Below are 26,560 nucleotides of genomic sequence, written 5' to 3' on the forward strand. Positions count from 1 at the left end.
ATTCACAAAAAAGGCTGTCCTCTACAGCCCTCAAATTATCGCCCGATAAGTCTAATTGATACGACCCAAAAACTATTCGGGCGCATAATTTTGAATAGATTGCAGGCCTGGGAAGAAGAAAATAACGTTTTAAGCACTTTGCAGGCCGGCTTTAGGAAGGGTACTTCAACCCTCGACCAGATATTTCGTCTTCAGGTTATATTGTGGAAGACTGTGAGAGTAGAGGGTGGCAGCCTCTACCTCATTTTTGTTGATCTAAGGTCAGCATTTGATCTGGTTCCGAGAGAAAAGCTCTGGGCCGTTCTGCAAATGCTCAACATTCCCCCCTATCTCTTGGATGTTTTGAAGAACTTACACAAGGCCAATTTCGCCCAGGTTAGATGTGGGAAGTATGGCGAACTCTCCGACCGCTTCCCTGTTAGCCGAGGAGTTCGACAAGGATGCGTGTTAGCTCCTACGTTGTTTTGCCTATACATCAATGGACTCATAAAACACCTTTTAGCCCTCAAAGATATTGATGTTCCTAGGCTTGCCTCGGGCAAGGTTCCTGCCCTAATGTTCGCTGACGACACCCTGCTGTTGTCACGCACTCCCATGGGAATCCAGCGAATTTTAGATGGCTTTGTTGACTTCTGTGGTGACAGGGGCCTTGAGATCAACCTAGCCAAAACGAAATTTATGATTCTCAACCCTCCTAAAAGTACTCGCCCCAGCCCAGTTCTGAATGGTATCCCCCTTGAAAGGGTGAAAACGTTCACTTACTTGGGGATTACACTCCAAGAAGATCTTGGCTGGGGAGGCCAGGTGGTCAATTCTACACTCAAGTTGACCCAAACCACAGGAGGTATGGCTAGATTGTTTAGTGGCACGGTTTTTAAACCAGCGGCTCCAGTGGTAGAAATCTTTAAAACTCAAGCCCGACCTGCCTCTACCTATGGAGCAGAACTATGGGGCCATTCCAAAATAGATAGTCTAACGAGGGTTGAAAACTCCTTTATCAGGAAACTACTAAGTTTACCCCCTAGCACCCCGCTGGTCCCAATTAGACTAGATCTGGGACTGCTTCCTATTGAAGAAGTGGTGGCGGCCCGGCCTGTCCACTATTGGAAGAGACTATGGTCTAATCCAGACCTGGAAATTTTTAGAGATGAATTTCTGGATCTCTGGCCTACACTTAAACACATGAAGATTCCTTGGTTAACCCACGTTAGGGAAACTTGTTTCAAGATTGGTCGCCAGGAACTCTGGGATACCCCAGAAGGTTCCTGCCTATCTGTTTCTAAAACCAATCTTGCTGAAGAACTAAGATACTTTCATCTAACACGCCTGCACATGGATCCTAATATAGGCAGGCTGACTGAACAGTTTCTTCAGATTAAACCGAACTATGGGAGGGAGTTATTTTTGGATCTGATTTTCCCTCCTGTAGCCAGGAAATTATATGTTCAATTTAGAATGGGTACCCTACCACTCAGGTCCTTTACTTCTAGATGGGACATTAACAATAGTATTTCATGCCCTGCATGTGGCTACAAACTGGAGGATGAAATTCATATGTTCTTTGTTTGTCCAGCGTACCTTACTCATAGGAAACGTTGGGTAAAATCGATTTGTAGGAACCTTGGTTTTAGAGACTGTGTTAATGCCCTGCGAGTCTTAAAATACGACACCCATCCCCCAATTGTGTTCGCAGTTTCACGTTTTCTTAATGCTGTATGGTTTCAGCGCAGGAAATTTTCCACCAACTCTTAATAATGTGAAAATTTTAATCTGACTATTTTACTCTGTCCTGGTGGTTAAAATGTGATCTGCTTTTGCTTTTGACATATAAATTGTTGTATTGTATTCTTGCTTTTATGGCCCTTGTGGCCGAAATAAAGTTTTTGACTGACTGACCGGTTATTGTTGTAGTGAAGATGTTCCTTCCTGTAGTACAGATAATGTATGCAATTATTTCTGATAGGTGTACTCTGATGGATGTTTACAACAGATCAGCATTTATTAAGTGTGTTAAGCGCCCAATTGTTGCAGCGTTCCATGCCAAGGTGATTGTCACAATCTCTTTCCTGCAATAGTGGATTATTTCATTCTACTTAGCTGCATAACATTTTCTGTTGTAGGTCTCCTAGTCCCCCTGAATATTTCCATGTGTCTGTGTGGTAGGCCAAGGCCACCAAATTCTTTGTCTCCAGGAGCAATGCTGCTAGGCTCAAGCTACATGGCTTGAGAGGTAAGTAATTTTATTATTCTACGTAGGGCATTTTCCACTGAACCTGAAAACCATTTTAATCTAGCCCTCTGTGGAGCTACAAGGGTCGTATCATGGTTGTCTGTCTGCACTCATCACAAGAGGTATCATTGGGATTGATGGAAAGACCAACACAAATTTCCATTAACAGTCTATCAACAGGGCATTTATTTGGGATAGGTGATGTGGGTACCTGGTAGTAAGGTATTTACATCTGTGTGGTTAGCAAACAGTTCCATTTATTAAGTTCCCCACACCTGGAATATATTCATTGCACTCCTGGTCAATTTCCTACTCATGTGAAATGTTTTCGTGTCTGAATAATATATCCACCACAACATTTTGTTAATCTGGTAAGTGTATGGCTCTCAGTAATATGCTCCTCTGTGTGATAATTTCCCTATTGCCTGTGCTACCTTGGGTAGGACAAATGTTCACATTCCGTCCTGCTTGCATAATGGTATTTGTATGTTTGCATCAGGACCACTCTTTCCTGATGTTCTTTTGAAATGCTCTTAGTGCCAGGAAGACTGTCTTTGGCTCAAGTATATTTATGTGCTCCACTGCTTCTTCTGAGTTTCAATGCCCCCTTATGTTGAGGTTACATTTGTGTGTGTTGCATACTGTATGGCATGCATCTATTGTGATGGTCACAAAAGTTGATGTTTGTTTGAAGGTCTGCCTATTGTGATGTTACCCACCATTTTTCTCTTTCTGTTCCCTCCCTGTAGCAACCATTAGACCCACCAATGCTCCAAATGCTCCATTGGTTGTGACCATTGACTTTGCAACAAATCTTGTATTGGTCACACATGGAGTCTGGCAAAATGAATAAGTGGAAGGCATGAGGCCGCCATACCCATTAATTTTGTCACCGTTGAAACTGTCAAATACTGTCCCTTCTGGCATGTGTGAACTTGCTGCAACCTGCCAGAACTCTCTTTTGTGTTGAGGTTGCTTTTGCTTTTACCAACTTGTGTTGCTCCTAGGAATATTTTCTTCTCGCCTTCACCCCAGCATTTCACATAGGTAGGGTACACATGTGTCACTCGCCTTATCAAGAGTGGTACCACGGTTTCAAGGTACATTATGAACACCCTTGGTGCTGATATTAACACAAATAGAAGCTCTTCAATCAGTAATGCAAATTGATTTCCACAACATGAGGTATTTACTGTGCATGCTGCTAATTGAAATATGGAAGCAGGTATGCAGGTGTTCTTGAGGTCTGCGTTCAAAATGTTTTCCCCTTTTTAAAGAGTCAGATGACTTCTTGCAGTGTGTATATCTTGAAGTTCTGTTTTCTTAAGTCCTTTTCTTTTGGCTTGAGAATTGATGGTATATTTTCAAGCTCTATGCAATATCTGTGCTTTATGGTGCTGCACACATATTTGTTGCAGGCAATTTTATTCCACTCCTGCCCGCAAATCTCCTCCAATAAGTGCTTTGTTTCAGTGGACCTTCATTAGATCAACATTTTGAAGGTGAGGCCAACCCTCTGGTGGTCTTGCTCCAGTTGTTGGCCCTGCTTTGAAAGGGCTGCCTTGGTATTATAGGATACTACTACTGAACACTTATGTACTGGTGACTGACTGTATAGCCCAGGATAGCTGTGTGTTGGGCTGCACCCCCCCACACCTTCCCCTCAGACTTTCTGGTAGTGATAGTTGCTTTTTTAAGGATTTTATAAACTTTAAAAACCCCATTGACTGTATCACTATCTTTTTTCATCTGTTGGGGAGTCATCCAATGCCACTCCAAGCAGACTTTCCCGAGTGAAAGGCATGTTAATTATGGCTACCTGCACCTTCTGTTTAAACAGAGACCCTTAGCCATGAGGTTGCTCTAAGTGCAGAATCAGTGCTCATCTGCCATCAGTCTCACATTTTAGACAGGCATTGTTTATCGCCTTCCACTCTTGGATGACAGTTTTTCCCTCTTCTTGTGCTGGTCTGGGGAGTATTGCATCAATTCCTCGATGTCCTCCTGCTGTTAATGCCCATACATGCTCAACAGGATATTGATGTTTGCTAATCACAATTGTGTGCCGGTGGAGCTCTCCATATGAATATCCACCATTTCTAATCCATTGCTTTCTTTATCTGATATTGGACTGGTTGATGATAGGGCAATCACGTTCTTACTGGTCAGAGACTATCATGAAGCCTGTTGGAGCATTCGTTTTTTATAATTGTAGATCTGGTTGGTTGTGAAGTGCTTGACTTTTTTTCTCCACCCTGGGCATGACTGGTTTAGAACAGGCAGGATCTTTAAATGTCTCTTGCCATAATCTAGCATGTTTGGCATCATGGGGAGGTATTGATTATTTTTCTGTAAAGAAAATCAGATTTATGAAATTTGTTTCTCTTAAAATGTTAAAATTGCACACAATATGCTTCAGCTGCCCTTTTATTGATTGACTTGTATATGGAAATATAAATAGGGTGTGATAATCTTGAGAAGCATTAGGTAATGCCTTCTTCTGGTGAGCTTGTGTGAAGATTCTGCTTTCCCTACCGGTTGCTGACAGTGAGTGAGGCACACCATGGTCATACCTTTCTTCCTCTTCCTAGATCATTTCTTGGTATTGTTAGTCAGAGGTTGCTGGTGGGTCTACGATGACCTGCGCTTCATCCAGAGTCCTACTCTCCTCTGTTCTTGCTGGTATTCTAAACACCTTAAGGATTGCATCAAACTCTTTTTTCTTCTGCAGAAGGGCTACCATTGTGGCCTCAAGGCAATGCATCTTCTTGCAACCTCGAGCATCTATTGCCTAGCAGCAATGGTTGCAAATTCTTTCTTTTTTAGGTTGAAGTCTCCTGGCCCATTGACTCCTTTTACTCTCTTCGATCTAGATCCCCTTTCAAAGTCAATGGGACCACCATGCACCTGATTGTGATTATATATTGAAACTATATATATATATATATAAAAATTTGAACTTATAAAACATCATGCAGTTTATAGTGTAATATCTCTCTTCGACATCCACTTAATCCCTTGTATTGCCCTTGCGCTTATGATTATTATTGTCTATTAATTACATTTGTCCGCAGGTGCCATTATCTCTGTTTATATACTTTCTAAAAGTGGCATTTCTAAAACAGTATGGATAAATACATCTTTACCAGTAAAGGGGATTTATCATTCCAAAGATATGAAACATGATACAGCTACTCTTTTCTAATACAGCTTAAAAGTGTTTTAAGGAATTCCCTATGCTAACCTATGAGAGGAGTAGGCCTCATAATAGGGAACAAACAATTTAGCTGTTTGTCATTACCAGGACAAGTAAAATGTAAAAGTACATGTCCTACATATTAGGTACACAGCACCCTGCCCTTAGAGCTAGCTAGGGCCTACCTTAGGGGTGGCCTTTGTGTAATACAAGGGGGGTATGAGTCTTGGCTAGGGGTTCTAAATGCCAAGTCAAAGTGGCAATAAATTGCACACACACAGGCCTAGCAATGGCAGGTGTGAGACATGTTTGAAAGGCTCCTTGTGTGGGTGGTATACCCAGTGCTGCAGGCCCACTAGTAGCATTTAGATTACAGGACCTGGGTATCTGGTATACCACTTTACAATGAACTTATAGGTAAACTAAATATGTCAATCATGTATACACCAATGTCACCATGTTTTTGGCCAGAATCACATGCACTGTAGCACTGGTCAGCAGTGGTAAAGTGCTCAGAGTCCTAAGGCCAGCATAACAATATAGCAAAACAATACAGCACAACACAACAGAAAAAAGAGGAGGTAATAAGGCAAAAGGTTTGGGGAAGACCACCCTAAGGAAGACAGGTCTACCAGTATCCTCTATATAAATTATGTATATCTTTGCCTTCACAGGCATTCTCATCATTGTTGTAGATGTTTGTAACTCATGCCAGCATTGTTCATTCACATATATCTGTACTTGTGGGGAGTTCTTGGATATTGTGCAAGTAGTGCGTATTACTACCTTTCACCTCCCTTATGAAGTACTACATTTTATTTTGTAAATGTTTGATATTATTATTTTGAATGTCACAAGTTGAAACTTAGTTAATATATTTATCGGTGCATTTCTCTCCCCTCATCAACAGATGCATGTACTCTTTCACCCTTTTCACATGTGTTTATTCGGGGTGTTCATGCCCTTTGAAATTCTCATGAATCACGTATGCTACAAAAATAATAACACTATAAAGAAGAAATTTGTTAATGGGAATATGATTTATAAATATGTTTGATACTTTTCTCACAGTGAGATTAACTATGTAGGGAACTGCTGTAAGAATGTCTTTTCCCAGGTGCTTAAAAGGCCTAATCACAGTTTTAAGAGGATTGTGTTACATAGTGATGACTTATTTATTAATTTTACAGCTATGTCTTTGGTATTGTAGTTAAGTTAACAGCACACACACAAAGACAAACATGTGCGAATTGTATCTAATTCTGACTCGGAAAATCTGTACATTAAAAAATAATGAAATATTTAATCATGGGATGACATACCATGCATATTTACATGTTTATTTAATGTGCAAGAACTTGTCTCATGATTAACACATTTTGCATATTCTAAACATCAATTAGCATGAAAAAAGTACTAAAATGTGCATTTTAGAACTACTAGGTAAAGCGTAAAAGGATACTTTCAGCAACCATGGGCCAGTTCATGGTGATGTTGAAAGCCTGTTATGAGTAAGGACAGCATGACAAGTGGTGTGCTTTCGATACACCTTGGATCTCATTTAGAATTTAGCAACGCAGGTGTAAAGCTATAAAACAGAGTTCTTCTATCCCGCGTAAACTGTGGTTCCCCTCTACTCCTACAAGGTCGAGGAACTGGCTGACCATCGGTGGATCCTCAAAGCTGATTCCACCAAGAGTAATACTTATCCTGTGGATCGTCCACCATAGGGCCACAGTGTCATCATGATGGTCACTCAGCCATTTTTTAGAAGGCCACCTAGCTGTGGACCCTTGTAAACTTGTCCGCGAGAACCTGGTGGTGCATAGTAGCACACATAGTACAAGTGAATGTCAGTATCAACAAGTTTTTCCCATGTTAGCAATATTATTATGTTTTTATCCAAAAAGTGTTGTTTGTAAATAGAAGTGATTGTATAAGTCTTCATCTCTGGTTATACTGAACAATTAGTGAGAAAGTGCACTTAAATTCAGTGTAAATTTATCAAAATGGTACCCTGTGTCACTAACACGGAATAAACAAATTTTACAAATATGGAAGACAGCATTTGCTTTATTTAAAGTCTGGTATGTGCACAATATTGTAATTTAGAAACTGAATAAACAAAAATCGACATAAAATAATTATTTGTATAGCGTAGTTTACATTTTTAGTTATAAGGGTGATAAATCATTTATCTGTAAGTAAATAAATAAGCTAAAGAATGCATGTGCAATACGATTGATATTAAGACACTTTGATTTTAATAAATTAAATGCTCACAGTGTGAAATGGAGCAGTAATCCCAAGGAATGAGAGGGTTGTCCGTGTAGCACCAGGGGCCATGAACATCATTGTCCGGATTCCGGCAATAATTATTTTCTAGTACGGTTTCATCCGGTGCCTGGAAGGTATGTCTGTTGAAACAACAAATTATGTGCACATAAGTTATGCCTGGAAACTAAATTATCATATGACAAATTTATGCTGATAAAGGATCCGTTTTTAACTCCTTATTCATAAACTGTCTAATAGCATACAAACTACTGCTGAGTAACGAGAAATGCTCGGCTTTATTACTAACAGTGTAGGTGGGCATTGCTTGCTCCGTCGAGTTTAAAAGGATCTCTTTCCTTTTATTAACATCAGAAAAAATGTATGTTAAAAACATATTTCTTTCGATTTCCAGCAGTAAAAATAAAAGCCGGTAGTTTGTATTTTATATCACCATCGAAAGAAGTGCGAACACAAAAATTAACTCTTTCATGTTTATTTAATTGATAACACCTGTGAGAATGATTTAAATACAACACACATCTAGAGGCATTTGTTTGGTTGGCGAGGGCTGGTCTAACAACCGAAACGCGTTCCAGTTTAATGCTAGTGTTGCCTCTGCAATGAATCGGATTATTACAGAGAATTGAGTGCAGGCCCCTTCTTGATGGAGAAAGGAACTTTTTGTATTTAAAAAGGCGTGTTGCAGTATCGCCTTATACCTGCACCACTGGCGATTTGGTTGCACTACCAGAATCCACGATACCAGGGATGCGTGCTTGTATATATATATATATCTACAGATTTGTATGTAGAATTATTTCGCATATGTATTACCTACTGGCGGTCGCCAGTAGGTAGTTATAGTTAGGACCCCTTTTCCATAGGAAATCCGCAACATTCTATTTTGAATAACTTTGGCGCCGGTCGACGAATCCTCGCGAATTTTTCAAAATAGGTGGGGCGCTACGCTCCGCTCCTACCCTGAAAGTCTCGGGGGGATTCGTCAAGTGGGGGCTGAGATAAAAGGGGGGTCCCAAAACGCGTTTTTCCCATGCATTTTTCCATAGGACCTTTAGACAGGGCTACAGCCCGAACGGCTGAACAGATTTACTTGAAATTTGGCAGAGAGGTAGTCCTCAGGTCAAGGAAGTGCCTTTTGTAGGTTTGGTGTAAATCTGTTCAGTATTTCCTGAGAAAATAGCATTTAAAAGCATATATATATGTGGGCGGAGCCTAACCACACATCTCATCCTGAGATCTGATTGGCTGTCAGCACTTCATCCAAGAAGTGTTGGCAGCCATCTTGGGACCAATATACATGATAGCACCTCATTAAAAAGCATTGCAGTTAATAGAAGGTTTTAAGACTTTAGTTACATTATAAATCATTTGTTGATGGTACCATACTCATTTTAGGAATTGTGGTATGTTCTAAGGTGATTTCACCATGTGAAAAAGCCTTCTGCTGGGATATCATGATTGAGAGAAAAATATTTTCTCATGCTTTTACCACAGAGGTTTGGAAGGTGATCTATAAGCTAAACTGAGAGCTTATTTTCTGTAAATTCACATTATCTTTCTCAGTCATGTGAGAATGAAGTCTGACATTCTCAGTAAAACATGTACATCCAACAAGGGCAGAGACTGTCAGTTGATTCCTTTGTGTTCTACTGCAGCTTCCCAGAGTGTTCCAAAGAACTACTAGAGCGCTAACAGTCCTACCTATGATAAACGTATGGCACACCTGAAGCCATCTTGCTTGGAATAAAGTGGTAACTCTTAAAACATTTAATTTCAAAAGGAACAAAATGAGGGGGTTCATTTTTCCATAAAAAGTATGATTAGTGCTGCAGAAAGAAAAATTAGGGCACATTTTGAGTGACTTCTCAAATCCTCTTCTATTTCATTAAAAAATTCTGACATGCAGACTGAAACATGAACTTTCAATACCAGCAGCAGTTTTCCCTGGTGAGCAGTAGCTTTACTACAGTGATCTAATGAGCAAAAAGAGTGCTAACATTCTGAATTTATGGCAAATGTGTGACACATCTGAATGCCTTCTTGATGGAATCAAAGTAAAAAACTGAAAGTATTTCCTACTGAGGAGACTGCAGTAAATGAGGAAATTAGGAAACTTCATAACAAATAAGTCTCCCAAGATGGCCACCAGAGACAAAAGAGCCCAAATGTAGCCCAAATATCACCCAGATGTAGCCCAAGTATAGCCCAATGACAGAATGTCCCAGAATGTTCTTAAAAACAACTAGAGCGCTTACTGTCTTCATTATGACAAAAGTATGGCACATCTGAAGCCATCTTGATTGGAATAAACTGGTAACACTTAAAACATTTAATTTAAAAAGGAACACAATGAGGGGGTTCATTTTGCCATAGAAATTATCATTAATGCTGAAGAAAGAAAATGAGGGCACATTTTGAGTGACTTCTCAAATCCTCTTCTATTTCATTAAAAAATTCTGACATGCAGACTGAAACATGCACTTTTAATACCAGGAGCAGACTTCCATGGTGAACAGTAGTTTTACTACAGTGATCTAATGAGCAACTAGAGTGCTAACATTCAGAATTTATGGCAAATGTGTGACATATCTGAATACCTTCATGATGGAATCAACGTAAAAAACTGAAAGCATTTCCTACTGAGGAGACTGCAGTACATGAGGAAATTAGGAAACTTCATAACAAATAAATCTCCCAAGATGGCCACCGGAGACAAAAGAGCCCAAATGTAGCCCAAAATCACCCAGATGTAGCCCAAATATAGCCCAATGACAGAAGTGTGCAAAACACTTATTATTTAGTGTTTTTGCAGTGTTATATAGTGCAGACTTGTCAGGTATTGGAGTGCTTTACATGAGCATTGGTTACATCACACAAGCACATATTCATTTTGGTTGTAGACATGGGGAGACTAAGTGATTTGACCAGAATCACAGAATGTCGAGCTGAAGCAGAAACTTCAACCTGGTTCCCCAGTTGCAAAGTCTGCAGTTCTGGAAGTAACACCACATCCTCTCCCCTAAGTTCAACATTTAATCAAGTGGTCAACTGGATAAAAAAACATAAAGATAACAAATAATTTAAAAGTGCTTTGTCGCTATTTGAAAACTCAGACAAAATGTCCTTATTTTAGTCTTTTAGAGCACTAACCATAATTTTGATGCCAATAAGACCCTCTCATATATGTAATTTCTAAAGGAAATGCTCTAGGTATTACAGTTTTGATTACATCAAGATGATGTCAGGCGTTCCACACTTTTGTAATAAATATAGAATGTTAGCAATCTAGTTGTTCATTGGGATACTGTTGAGAGGCAAAGGCCAGGGGCACGGACTCTGAAAATTGAAGGCAGGTAGGAGAGTGCAAAGGCAACAATTTAACCACACTGAGCAGGCAGGAAGGGCCGTGGAAGCACAACAGACTATGGAGGGCAGTGGAAAGGGGGGCAGGGGCAACAAACCAACAATACAGGACTTGCAAGAGAGGCTGTTGGAGGGAAGATCTATTACGGGTCAAGGAAGCTAGAGGCGGTCCCCAGAGCCCCGGGAGCCACCACAGAACTGAGCAGGAGAGTGAGTCAGGGACAAAAGGGGCACCTTAATTTGAGCCGGGGTGCCTAGGAACGCTTGCTCCAAAAATGAAGAAAACAGACATATGAGACATGGAATTGGTGGCAGAATACAATGGCAGTTTAATGAGAAGATACAACTTCAAAGAAACCGCAGAATAGAGACATAAAGTACAAAATACAGAATCCAGATAATCATACAGCTGTCATGATATTCTCTGTATCTCAATTAATGTACTGACAGAGAGAGAGAGAAAACACATCTATAAATGCATCATGAGAAACAAGTTACACCAAGGAAAATGTTACCTAGGAACACTCACGTTTACTCTTAGAGCAAGCATTCCTGCAATTACAATACAAAATCTTTTAAATGCAAAAGTAAAGAGAACAATGGTTAAACATAACATGACATTTCATATAGGTAAAATAGAATAAGATACTTCAAGCAAAGCAGAGCAAGACATTTTAAGCAAAGGAAGACAAGAGCTCCCAGCTCTTGGGGAAAACCTGCACAGCCTGTTAACCTACATACAGACGGCGAGGTAGTCCGTCGATATCTGTGGGTGCTCCCTTTTTATATCATTTTGTGGGCTCCTTTGCACGCTACATCTACCTACGTATGCTACCCAAAAGCTTCGTCTGCAGATTTTACCAGACATTTCGTCATTTACCCACTTAATGCTGACAATGGACTGGGTGAAAAGGTCAGTCTCTCAGGCCAATCGCTTATCGTAAGTTCCATAGAGCAAGCAGAAAATAATGGGTATTGTACGGGAATTCAATATATTCATGTACAAAATCTCCTCAGTTCTCCTAACTTGACGCTCTGCGGTTGCCACTTCCTTAAAAGCGGGAAACCTGCCCAGGAAGCAAGTACCAGTCCAGGATGCAGCCTACTGTATGTCGACAGCTTCAGTGGGATGTTGAACTTTGATACCGAACACGGAGCACTCGGGTAGGGTGGGGGCTACTAGTTTGGAGCAGAAGGCCTCGCAGACCTGCCTTCAGACTGCTATACACTAAAATTGCAGAGCTATGGTCAATTTAACAAAGAGGCCTACATATTGAACAGAAGGGCCTACACAGGGGTTTTATGCTGGCTGAGTGGTAAGGATGTCTCAGGATAATTATATAGCAACACAGGACCCGCTGGTCAATTTAATACGGCCTACAAATGCGGCTGGCAGGACAAGGACAAGGGTCTCATACTTCAGGTGTGGACAGAACGGGCCAGGGGCCCCCTGTGATACAAAATCTACCCTCCTTCAAGGCTGTGGCAATGTAATAGACCATTGTGGGCAGAAGGAAGAGGCAATGGTAGTACAACCATACATGCCAACAGACCCGATTCAGCCAGGAAACGTCCAATGTTTTTAAGCTCAAATGGGCTTTATTTGATCTGTCTCCTGTCTACAATATCCTCTTTTTCAATGTAACTCAAAGGGGAAAATCAATACCCCAGTTTTTTTTCAAAATCTCCCTCTTACCAAGTTCAAAATGTTCGCAAGTATGGTACATTGGATCATGGAAGGAAATGGGATAGGGACATGGACTTGGATAACAGAGGACAAGAGGGACATGGAGAGGTGCACCAAACTGACCCTGCAGGGCAGGCATCAGGGTTTGCAGCAGCACAATACACCACACAGGGCATGCAGGACGGGAGTGCAGCACAACAATCCATAGAAAGCAAGAGGGAGGGGACAGGACCATGCACATGGACAACAGAGAACAGAGGGGCAAGAGGCAATGGTAGCTAGCTGACCATAATGGACAGACAGGAGAGAAAGCTGCAGCATTACAGACCATAAAGGGCAGTAGGGACGGATCAGGGGCATTACAATGGAACAGACAAGCCAGGAGGGAGGGAGTAGGGGTCTTCACATGTAAACAGAGGGCTGGGGGCAAGGGGGCAGGGCAGGAGCAGCAAGATAGCCATGGAGGTCAGGCAGGATGGGCACTAGAAGCAAGACACACCATGAAGAGCAACAGTGAGACTGTGATGGCATACACACAGACCATGGAGGGAAGGTGGGAGGGGGTCAGGGGCAGCTAACTGACCACACAGGGAAGGTGGGAGGGGCCATGGCAGCACAGAAGACCAATGGCTATGATGGGCAAGAAGGAGGGTGCAGGGGCATGCACAAAGGACGATGGAGGATAGAAGGGAGGGTCAGGACCTGTGCACAGACAAGAAAGTTCAGGGGAAGGGACCTCACAACAGACCACACGGGGCAGGCAGGAGGAGCAGTTGCAGCACAACAGACCAGGGAGGGCAGAAGGGTGTGGCAGTACAATGGACCATGTAGGACAGGAGGAAGAGGATAGGGGCATGGCATGTGGACAGGCAGGGTGGAGGTGGCAGGGACAGGTTACAGTCATCTGACAATGCTAGGCAGGTGGGAGGGGAGTGGCAGCTCAACAGAACACTCAGAGTAGATAGGAGTGGCAGGTCCATGGGACATGGTGGGCAAAAAGGATGGAGCAGGGGCATGCACAAAGACATCGGAGGGCAGGGGGAAGGAGAATAGGGGCAGCAAGCTAAGCACAGAGTTTAAGCAGGAGGTCAATGATGGGGCATAGAATTGGGCAATGGAGGGCAGGAGGAGTGGACTGGTACATCATACTAAATTGAGGGCAGTGGCAGCACATCAGACCATGCATGGCAGGAGGGAGGAGGCTATTCCATGGATTCACACAACAGAGGATAGGGAGGAGGGGGATGGGGCAGCAAGCTAACTGTTCAGAGAAGGCGGGTATTAGGAACTTTATTGTTTTTAAAACATTGAGTCTGTGCGAACTACTTAAAATATGAACAAGTATGCAGCATAATCTCACTTTTATTCAGGAAGAAGAGGACGTTTGTGACTGTGACTCCGGGCTCACTTGGCAGAAACACCCCCTGACCCTCCACCCCCTATCGCAAAATGTAATGGCCGTGAAAAGGGTAGGTGAACACAGTGTTATATAGAACATAGTCCTGAGAGCACGATTGAAAATGAAAACTAGATATAGTGTATGGTATAAACTATGCACCAAAAAGTGTGATATAAGATGAACCGGGCGTGAAATATAATATGCAATACATTGTGCGCAATGACAGATTCATTGGAGAGCGCGAGATAGCACAGGCACTAGCGCGTGCTATGCTATATGCGCCTTGGAGTGTAATATGCACAGGGCAGTGTTGTGTAACCTAACTAGTCTCTAAAGTTGTAATATAAAATATGTGCTGGGGAGTGTAACGTTGCATATGCACTGTGACACAGATATGGATCGCAGATTGTAATATGTATGGCATAGCACTGTGCGTTATAACATAGGCATCGAGGAAGGCACGTTAGATGGGGCAATATAACCCGTGCGAAGACAAGTGTGGCATGACATATTCACGGGGTGGTGTTACAGTGCACATGGGCTAGAGAGTGTCATAGCATATGCACTAGCTAGTGGAATACAACACAGAGGTGTGTGGCACTCAGCAGGCAATGGTGGGTGTAACACAGCATTGGGCTCTGTCAGGAGCGCGCTGTGACTCTCAAGTGATGTTCGTCCCCTTTCCAGAGAGTAAAATAAAAAGTATTACACATCCGGCAGTGGATGTGTGTTTTATTAACCGTGAGGGGGGTTTCTTGCATAGTTTTGGTCGAATTTTTGTCGAATCCCCTTTGAATGGCTTGGTGTGCATGTGTATTAAATGTGCCCGTCAATAGCTACCCATGTTTGTATAAATAAACGACAAGGGTGTCTACCGGGATTAGGCACGGTAGGGCATCAGACATGTCAGAGCTTCACTAGTAGTGTAAATACATTCCACGTGGATTCATTGCATGCATAGTCGCCTTTTAATGAATATCCCGCAAATCGTCATGGTGATAGGTACGTACGGTTTGTCCAGCATGTCCTAGGTGTGTCTATAAATAAATATTTTTTTAAAATAATAAAAAACAGTGGCCGGCCCTAGGGATTGGGGTCAAAAAAATATAATTAGGAGACAGGCCCTGGGGGATGGGGTCATCAGGGCCAATAAATTAGAATAAGAAGGGGAACCACACAGCCCCCCTTCTTAAAAAATTAAAATAAATAAAAGACTGGCATCGTGCCGGAGGCCATGCCCCCTCCGTGCAGCACTCTGCAAACGCGCCCCCAACAGGCATCTCCAGTATGCGCCAGGGAGCTGCGCTGCAGACAGGTGTTCTGAGGCCAAGCCCCTTTTTACACCTCTCTGCAACGCAGCTCTGTGGCGCTTACTGGAGGTACCTAGTGGTCTAGTTTGACCCTAGGGACCCTTAGGATTCAAGGGGACTTAATCTCTCAACTTAGAACAGCCACAGGGCGCGTTTACACAGTGGTGAAGGGAGGGGACGGGGCCTGAGGTGACGTGTGCAAACACGCACTATGGCACGTTTTAAATTGGGGATATAATTTCCCTTCAATACTGAGGGCCCCTGGGGGCTAACTAGCCCACCAAGTGCTTCCAGTAAGCGCCACTGAGCTGCATTGCAAGGAGGTGGTCCAGGCCGTGCCACTTTTTACACCTCTCTGCAACACAGCTCTGTGGCATTTACTGGAGGTACCTAGTGGGCTAGTTGGACCCTAGGGACCCTCAGGATTCGAATGAACTTAATCTCCCAACTAAAAATGGACACAGGGCGTGTTTACACAGTGGTGAAGGGAGGGGACGGGGCCTGAGTTAACGTGTGCAAAAACGCCCTGTGGCCTGTTTTAAGAGGTAGTTTTAATCCCCATGCCCTATTATGTACTAGGGGCTTACAGAGGAGGTCATGCTAATCACAGGGGGACCCCAACGCATAATGTTCCCTAGTGTATGTAGGTGTTTTCACTGTATTCTAAGTGTCTTTTAACATAGCACTGGCTCTAGGACTGGCTAGTCAGACTCAGTTACCACCAGTATCCGTCTGAAAAAGTTGAGGGTACAAGATGATTTTGCAACAAGGCTTCTTTCTGCTCTTCTTTTTGTTCTTTCTGCACGTTATCCTTCTTCCTGCACTTATCTTCGTATTTGAGGACTTCTGTTGCTTCTTTCTGCACTTCTTTTGTTTCTTTCTGTGCATTTTTTCTTCTTTCTTCACATGTCCTATCTCTGTAGGCATAGTTAGAAATTAGCATTTAAAAAACCTTTGAAATTCACAGAAAAAACCATAGGTTTCAGGCACGTTATAGTTAGGAATTAGCATTTAAAAAACCTCAGAAATTCACTGAAAAAACCATAGGTTTCAGGGGTGTTATAGTTAGCTGGACTTTTCACTTGTACAAAACCATTGAAATTCCCCCGTTATAGTTAGTTCAGCTAACTATAACTCCCGCGCCCGCAATGCACTGCTGATGACGTCACATATTACATCACTCATGACATGGTCAGTGACATCACTCATGACATCACTGATGACATCTCAAATGACATCACTGATGACATCACTGATGACATCATCCTTGTGATAGAGTGGCAGACCTCCTCTCACCCTAATATAACCTTTGATACACACATTCAAAAATAGAGACTAAAATTTTCAAAACAATGGACATACCAATACCAGTTACAACAACCTCTTCAGTAATTCTAAGATCCACATACACATCCACTCATTCACCAACAGTCCTATACAGTCACTCATACATGTACTCACTCATCATATGTACTCATGCACCTATACATCCTGTTACACAATGCCACTCATCCATAGAGTTACTCACACACACAGTCACTCATGCTAATAAAGAATCAAACATACATTTACTTGCATATACAGTTATATACACACACCACCACACTTACTTCTACGGAAACTTACACATACTTAGTCTTTTAAACAATCACTTATAGAAACACATACTTATTCATACAGGAACTCTTTCAATCTCTCACTCTCACATATACTCACATATATACACCAATAGTCACATATACTAGTTTAAAACATATGTAGTTACTCATAAAGACACTATTGAGACAGTCATTCACTCACTAACACACCCATACACACACTCATCCACCCATACAGTCCTGCACACATGCTGTGTTCAACACATACAAACAGTGAGTCACTCATTCATGCACCTATGCACTACGTAATACCCCCCACCGAACCATGCAGACACTCAGACTGATACTCAAAAAACCAACTAATAACCTATATAGACACCCATGTAGCTACTCACCAACCCATGCAGCCACTTATACACAAAGTGAGAGACTGATACAGATATTTACATATTTAAACATTACTCACTAAGCCATGTATTCACTATGATACACTTAATCAGTCAGTTACACAATCAATTTTTCAAAAACAAATCATCCATTTAGACACTTATATACCCATTTATTCTTCCATCGACCTTGAGATATACATATATAAAACATATTTAATTTTCAGAAAAACACACATTCACTGGATGATGTCATCAGTGATGTCATCAGTGATGTCATTTGAGATGTCATCAGTGATGTCATGAGTGATGTCACTGACCATGTCATGAGTGATGTAATATGTGACGTCATCAGCAGTGCATTGCGGGCGCGCGAGTTATAGTTAGCTGAACTAACTATAACGGGGGAATTTCTATGGTTTTGTACAAGTGAAAAGTCCAGCTAACTATAACACCCCTGAAACCTATGGTTTTTTCAGTGAATTTCTGAGGTTTTTTAAATGCTAATTCCTAACTATAACGTGCCTGAAACCTATGGTTTTTTCTGTGAATATATATATATATGATACCTCAAATTGCCCAAGCAAGTCCGCATGCACTCAGCTGCTGTGGTAATGCATTAGTCTGGCGGCCAGCTTTACTCATACCAGATAAATGTCAATTGCCCAACGCGTTTCAAAGTATTTAACTTCTTCGTCAGGGGCGGCAGCACAGAAGTCATCAGGAGATATCCAGCAAGCTTTTGCATTTATCCCGCCCTGAGTGGGTGTGGCTTAGTGCCTAATTTGGACCCTCAAATCCCAGCTAACTACAGACCTATTGCAAGAATTCCTTTTTCAGCTAAAATTCTTGAAAAAATATTAAATAAACAACTGTCTAAATTCCTTTCAGACACCCATGCTCTAGACCACTCGCAATTTGGCTTCCGAGAGGGTCACGGAACTGAAACAGCATTGATTACGGCAGTTGAAGAACTTAGATACATCCTAGACGCCGGAGGGAAGGCTGCCTTGATCCTACTTGATCTCTCGGCGGCCTTCGACACGGTCAATCACGACACTCTTCTAACCCGTCTAACTGAAGCAGGAGTACACTCATCAGCTCGATCATTACTTGCCTCCTATCTATCTAACAGAACTTTCACTGTAGAGTTGGGGGAAGTAAAATCACAATCTTTTAGCTCCCCATGTGGTGTGCCTCAGGGGTCTTCCCTGAGCCCCTCTCTTTTTAATCTTTACGTCAAGCCCCTTGCTGCCATTATTAGAAACTGTGGATTTCTGCCAGTTTCTTACACCGATGACACCCTAATAGTGGTGTCAATCAAAAACGACATCAGGGAAACAGCAGATAAATTCCAAGATTGCATGACACAAGTTAATCACTGGATGCAGAAGAACTGTCTAAAGCTGAACGGAGATAAAAGTGAAGTCATGATGCTAGGCATGGACATGGAAATCTGGTCCCCAGAATGGTGGCCGAACAACCTAGGCCAGTGCCCATGTCCAGTAAACAAAGTGAAAAATCTTGGCTTTATACTGGACAATAAGCTGACTTTTGATGCACACACCAATAAACTTGCATCTACTATATGGTATATTCTGAGAGTAATCAGGAAACTCCTGCCTTTTATACCCCTAGCTTCCCGCAAAACGGTGGTAACCTCACTGGCCTTATCGAGGCTCGATTACGGGAATGCTCTGTTTGCTGGGATCCAGGCCCAACACCTAGCTAAACTTCAACACCTGCAGAATGCTGCGGCCAGATTGATCCTTGACATACCCAGATCCGAGCCAATTTCTCATAAATTGAGATCCCTACATTGGCTACCAATAGACAAAAGAATAAAGTTTAAATCTGTCTGCCTGACATACAAGGCCTTGCAAGGGATCGGTTCTAAGTTTCTGAAAGATCACCTGCAACTGTACGAGCCCCCTAGGACCCTTCGCTCAAGTCAATTAAAACTCATTCAGACTGCAAGATACAAGCAGGTCAGATGGGGGGGGAGAAGCTTTCTGTTACATGCAGCAAGGGCTTGGAATCTCCTTCCTATCGCAATCAAAAACAGTCCCTCCATCCTGTCTTTCAGGAAAGAGGTAAAAATGTGGCTGTTTTCTTCCTTGTAGATCAGGCCATTGACATTTTCACCAGGTAGTTATTGTCTCTGTTCAGCGCCAAGACGCCCATGGGCATACGTGCGCTTTATACATTTTTAATCAATCAATCAATCAATCAATCAGGAGGATGCTGGATTATGTAGTACCCTAAGTGGGTTCCGTCGGCTTCATAGCGATAATATTTTTTGACCCTTGACGAAGAAGTTAAATACTTTGAAACGCGTTGGGCAATTGACATTTATCTGGTAGGAGTAAAGCTGGCCGCCAGACTAATGCATTACCACAGCAGCTGAGTGCATGCGGACTTGCTTGGGCAATTTGAGGTATAATTTACACGCGGTAGTCCTGCCGCGCCGCTTTGCACCATCTCAATGACAAGAGAGGCTATGGGGGAAACCATTCCCTACTGTTACAGCACTGCTGTGGGGGCATAAACTGGCCAGCACTCCAACCGGAGCCCTACCAAGGGTCAAAAAATATTATCGCTATTAAGCCGACGGAACCCACTTAGGGTACTACATAATCCAGCATCCTCCTGGGCACTAAGCCACACCCACTCAGGGCGGGATAAATGCAAAAGCTTGCTGGATATCTCCTGATGACTTCTGTGCTGCCGCCCCTGACGAAGAAGTTAAATACGTTGAAACGCGTTGGGCAATTGACATTTATCTGGTATGATTAAAGCTGGCCGCCAGACTAATGCATTACCACAGCAGCTGAGTGCATGCGGACTTGCTTGGGCAATTTGAGGTATAATTTACACGCGGTAGTCCTGCCGCGCCGCTTTGCACCATCTCAACGACAAGAGAGGCTATGGGGGAAACCATTCCCTACTGTTACAGCACTGCTGTGGGGGCATAAACTGGCCAGCACTCCAACCGGAGCCCTACCAAGGGTCAAAAAATATTATCGCTATGAAGCCGACGGAACCCACTTAGGGTACTACATAATCCAGCATCCTCCTGGGCACTAAGCCACACCCACTCAGGGCGGGATAAATGCAAAAGCTTGCTGGATATCTCCTGATGACTTCTGTGCTGCCGCCCCTGACGAAGAAGTTAAATACTTTGAAACGCGTTGGGCAATTGACATTTATCTGGTATGAGTAAAGCTGGCCTCCAGACTAATGCATTACCACAGCAGCTGAGTGCATGCGGACTTGCTTGGGCAATTTGAGGTATAATATATATATATATATATATGTGAAAGAATTCTACATACAAATCTGTAGATACAGTCACTGTGTTGCTAATCAGAGTAGTAAAAAAAAATGCCAATCTTTTACAAGCATTTTCAAGTAAATATCATTCATGTTTACGATTTGATTGTGCAGGTTTTAATCTGCTTTATAAAAAACGGCAGAGCCTTTAAAGTTACGACATGGATGACGTTGATGATGGGGTCCTCTCCCTGCACAAAGGAGAATTCTGTTTTTCCTGGGTCTCTAAAGAGATAAAATGCACAAGGGATAAATGGCAGTCATCTGCAGATGACTTAATTTGCATATATACATATTTCTGAATGGACAGTAGGACCAGGTATACTTAATACGTTTTAGTGACTGCTTAGGCCCCCAAATGTTTATATTTTATGCTTACTTTGGATAGCAGTGGATTGATCAGAATACAGTGGACTTGCAGAATTCTACACCACAGATCAAATAAGGTGTGCTTTTTAGGCTGATTTCACAGATAAGAATGTGAGGGTCGGTCAACCTAAACATTTTCTATACTGTCACACTGGATGAGTATAACAAAAAATGAAATGCCACTACTAACTTCACTTTAAAATAGTCATACAGACTATGCATACCTATACAAATCAAGTAAAAGAACTCAAACGTGAGAGTTAAAATGTGACAGCTAGTTAAAGATGCGTCTCCATCATCTCAATAATTTAAAAAAGATAAATGGTCATTTAGTCCTTTTTGGGCTGTAGTATGTGTTGTGCAAGGGCAGCGGAGGGATGCATTCTCTTCCCTGGTCGAGTGCAGTCTGCTGTATTTAGAGATCTCCACCTTCCTGGAAGAGATCTTTGTGCTTTCAGGTGCCACAGCTTCTCCTCTGAAGGTACTGAAGCTCTGCTTTGTGGGTGCCATGTTCAGTTTGCCCACACTGTAAAGTTTGGGATTTTTTTTAAAAAAGAAACTAAAAAAAACAGCAGTTTATTTTTGAAAAAAATGAAGGTTCCAGAAATGCTGGGAGTTTCCTCCCAGCAGGTAGGAGTAATTTCGGTGGCAGTAGAATATCTTAGAAATTCCGACCTAAATAGTGTGGGCGGTATGACCTGCTTTGACTAACGGTCTGTCAGTTGGTCAAAGCATTTTCCATTGGTGGAGTCTGTTTAAACAGAGTAGGTAAACCATGTGTTTGACAATAATAGTACAATATTAGTACTATTATCTGACAGCACCAAACGATCAGTAGGCGGCATCACCATCGTACACAAAAACACCCTCCACTTCACAACTGGCTTTGATTACCACTCACCTGACATGGAGCACCTCCACTTTCAGTTCCAGACCAACCGGAACTCCACCCTCCTACAGGCCTCCAGGGCCCCTGTACCCCCTTCAGTGAATTCATAGTCGACTACATTGCACGCCACTCTCTCATCTCAATGGACTACATCCTCCTTGGCAACCTTAATTTCCACCCGGACGACCTCAACTTCTGCAACATCTCATCTCTACAGGAGAATCTCGCCACCATCGGACTCAAACAACTGGTCACCTCCCGAACACATTCAGCAGCACACACATTCAACCCCATCTTCTGCGCAAGAAACAGCATCTCTGTTAGAAATGGGGGTCTCTAGTTGGAAATGGTTTGCACCTTTGTCCAAGTAGCAACCCTTACTTATAGTCAGGGTAAGGAAGTTATGCTCTTAGACAACCCCTGCTCACCCCCTTGGTAGCTTGGCATGAACACTCAGGCTTATCTCAGTGGCAATGTGTAAAGTATCTGTGCACACATACAGTAACACAGTAAAAACACTACAAATGGACACCATACCAGTTTAGAAAAATAGCAAATCTTTGTCTAAAACAAAACAAGACCAAACAACAGAAATTCACTATAAATATGTCAAATATCATCAAAAGTAGGCTATTCACAAAAATAAGGCTTGTAGCAACAAATAGCTTCACCTGGGGCTAGTACTACTTTGTAACAGATGAAAAATCCCAAAGTATGGTGCTGACCATGAGGTGCGCACCATTGGGTCCAGAGTCAGACGGGCCCCAAAGAACAGTACCTTGGCAAATGATGAAAACAAAGATGGTGCACGGCCTCAGGTCCTTATGACCACAGGGTAGGTGAGGCGTCGGTTCCTTGCTGTTGCCGGGAGGTGAGTTGCAGTGGCGGCGGTGCAGCGGTTCCTTATGAAGGTGGGGTGTCATGGGTTCAGGAGGTCACCCATGTCAAGTATCAGCTCCGCTATGATGAAGCACCGGTGTCGGTGAAGTATGGGCTGCTATGTGAGTTGGTGTGGTGGGTCGTGACCGTCACAAGCGGTGCCCTTGGCTCCGGTGCAGGCAGCAGCCTCGGTGTTGTTGTCAGAGTAGACGCAGTCCAGCATCAGCAGGCGTCGGGCTGTGGTGCAAGTTGGAGCGGTTCATCGTGCACTTCACGAGTGGTGCCCACAGATTCATTGCAGGGTGCGGCGTTGTTTCTCTGGCATCGGTATTGCTTTTTCCCTCTGTGGCGGCTGATACAGCAGTTCCAGGTACAGGTGGACAGAGGGAGTGAAGTCTTTGTGTCCTGTGAGACTTTAGAACAGGAGGCAATCTTTACAACAAGCCAATGGAGATCTAATTCAGGCAAGATACTTACCCTGGGCATAGTACTACGCTTCGCTCACGGAGCATGCGTAGTTTGCACTACTACGCACTGCGCAAAATGCACATAGCACAGTGCAAAAACTGTGCTACAACACATAGCATAGCAGCCATATCAATAATACCCACAAATGCTTTGATAAAGCAATTTTACATGCTAAAAAACATATAACCAATTCACAAAAGTGAACTGTGAATGAAAATATTAGGCAATGAGAGAGGTGATAATGTTGGGGTTCCCCCTAACCTAGCAAATGCCTTGAACACAAGAGCATATCATGCTGGTGAATGATTCAGTGGTGGTCCCTTCCTCCTAGGACCACAGCAAGCACAGTTATGGGCAAAAACACAATCCCAACCAAAGGCCCAGCAAAGCATTATGGGACGAGATTAGCAGTGGGCAGTGAATATTATAGTGTCCAATATCAAAATAATTCTACAAAGAGCTGCAGTTCAACTAGTCGTTACTAGATGTCCCTCACGAGTCAAATGCAAAAGCATTGAAATTATTATTACATCAAGCTGCAGTTCCACTAGCCGTTACTAGATGTCCCTCACGAGTCAAATGCAAAAGCGTTGAAACCCTTTCATGAAGCTTTTGCATTTGACTCGTGAGGGACATCTAGTAACGACGAGTGGAACTCCAGCTTGATGTAAAAATAATTTCAATGCTTTTGCATGTTTTAGAGCCTGGCAAGTGGGTGCACTTGTCAGGTTGACATGGCAGTAAAAACTGCATGCAGACACTGCTGTGGCAGGTCTGAGACACCTCTGAACGGCTGCCTGTGTGGGTAGCATTATTAGTGCTGCAGCCCCACTAGCGGCATTTGATTTACAGGCCCTGGGCACACACAGTACACTGTATTAGGGTCTTAGCAGTAAATCAAATAAGCAAATCACGGAAACACTAATCCATAAATACAATTTATACAGGGAGCCCTTGCACTTTGGCACTGATCAGGAGTGGCAGAGCACCCAAAGCATCTAGACCATCAAAAATGAAATTAAGCACAGCAGCATAAATACAGGAGGAAGAGGCCAAAAAGACTGGAGAAACCACAGCAAGGATGCCAGGTTTAAAAATCCCCATCAGTGACACCCCCCAAACAACATTCGACAGACCACCATGGCGCCCACTTCTCATTCACCAAACCAACCGAAAACCACCACGCCCACTACTACCTGTTCAGAAGCTTTAAAAAGGCTCTGAAGACCAACTCTCCCTCCGCAAAACCCCTCAGCCTTCCTCCACGGATTCCAACACCTCAGCACGCAACCTCGACCGATGGATATCCAACTACACCAACACACTGGCTTCCCTCAGGAAACCCTCCGGCAAGCAGTCCTCTCAGCTGGTTCTCCCCCACCCTCCAAAAGTCAAGGCGCACTTGCAGACGACTCGAGAGAAAATGGAGGAGCAGCAAAACCTTGGCAGACCACCCAACCTTCAGCACCGCCATCACCACCACCTCATCAGAACCACTAAAAAAACTGCCATACAGGAACGTTTTGATGCCTACGCACACAACAGGAAAGAGCTCTTCACTGTGATCAAACAATTTGCTAAACCTAGCACAGAGGTCACAGACATCCCTCCTCCCAAGACCATTGTGACAACCTCGCCACCTTCTTCCATCGCAAGATCATAGATATCTATGACAGCTTCACAACCCAGGGTCCACGCACCCTACCTGCAACCACAGCACCCAAATGTTCCAGGTCTCAACTGACCCTGCTCAACTGGGCCGCACTCACTGCTGACAACACCCTAAGGATCATGAAAACCATCCACTCTGGAGCCCCCTCGGTCCCTGACCCTACCACATCTTCAACCATCACCCCTGAACTGTGCCGCACCATCAACTGCTCCATTGAGTCTGCCACCTTAACTGAAGACTGGAAATACGCAGAGATCAACCCCCCCCCACTGAAGAAACCCACCGACCCGATGGATCTCAAGAATTACAGACCCATCTCTTTGCTCCCCTCCCCAGCCAAAGTCATCAAGAAGGCCATCAACGTCCAACTCAGCCAAATTCATCTAATCCAACTACACCCTGGAACCCTCCCAATCAGGCTTCAGCAGCAACCACAGCACCAAGACTGCACGCCATGCCGCAACTGACGACATATGCAGTCTCCTCGACTGAGTCGAAACCTCAGCACTCATCCTCCTGGACCTCTCTGTCGCATTCTCCCACCACATCCTTTGCACTAGACTGACTTCATGACGCCGGCATCCTTAGCAAAGCTTCAGAGTGGATCCACTCTTTCCTCACTGGCCAAACCCAGAGAGACAAGCTCCCACTGTTCTCCTCAGAACCTATAGAAATTAGATGCGGGTTTCCACACGGCTCCTCACCGAGCCCCACCCACTTCAACATCTACATGGCCCTGCTTGCAGCCATCATCAGAAACCACAGACTCAACATCGTCTCCTACGCTGACAACACTGAGGTCATTCTCTCCCACACCAATGAACCTACAGCCGCTAAGAGCAGCTTTCACAACAGGATGAATGAGGTAGCCACCTAGATTAAGGAGAGCTGACTCAAACTCAACTCCAATAAAACCAAAGTCCACATCCTGGGCACCTCTCCCTCCACCTGGGACGATTCCTGGTGGCCCACAGTGCTCAGAACCTCCCCAAACCCACCGACCACGCACGTAACCACAACTCGCTCTCAGTGAACATCCAAATCAATGCCAGCGCATCCACACGCTCTGCATACTTCGGAAAATCTTCACATGGATGCCCACCGATTCCAGGAGAATGGTCACCCAGGCATTTGTCAGCAGCAAGCTCAACTACAGCAATGCACTCTAAGTCGGCGCCACCCTAAAACTCCAAAAGAAACTAGCGCATCCAGAAGCGCCTTTGCCAGACTTATCCTGGACCTCCCCTGCCGCAGCCACATCTCCAGTCAACTGGAGAGACCTTCACTGGCTCCCAGTTCACAAAAGATTCACTTTCAAGATCCTCAGGCAAGCCTACAAAGCAGTTCACAACACCAAACCTGCATACTTCAACCACGGCTTCTCCTTCTACACACCCACCAGATATCTCTGCTCTGCCTAACTGGCATGGGCCACTGTTCCACGAATCCGCAAGTGCTCGGCTGGAGGAAGATCCTTCTCCTA

At 43.5% G+C, this 26,560-nt stretch overlaps 1 protein-coding gene across 4 annotated transcripts in view; it reads right to left on the reverse strand.

Annotated features, from left to right (window-relative positions):
• HGF (hepatocyte growth factor) overlaps window positions 1-26,560 on the reverse strand; it is a 475,310-nt gene that overhangs the window by 137,131 nt on the left and 311,619 nt on the right. For all 4 annotated transcript variants that reach the window (XM_085652885.1, XM_085652884.1, XM_085652887.1 and 1 more), the window contains one exon: window positions 7,710-7,843. In XM_085652885.1, the coding sequence (XP_085509011.1) occupies window positions 7,710-7,843 (134 nt within the window). The remainder of the gene's footprint in view (window positions 1-7,709; window positions 7,844-26,560) is intronic.

The sequence above is a fragment of the Triturus cristatus genome, chromosome 4_1 (genome assembly GCF_964204655.1).
Source record: "Triturus cristatus chromosome 4_1, aTriCri1.1, whole genome shotgun sequence".
Taxonomy (NCBI): Eukaryota; Metazoa; Chordata; class Amphibia; order Caudata; family Salamandridae; genus Triturus; species Triturus cristatus.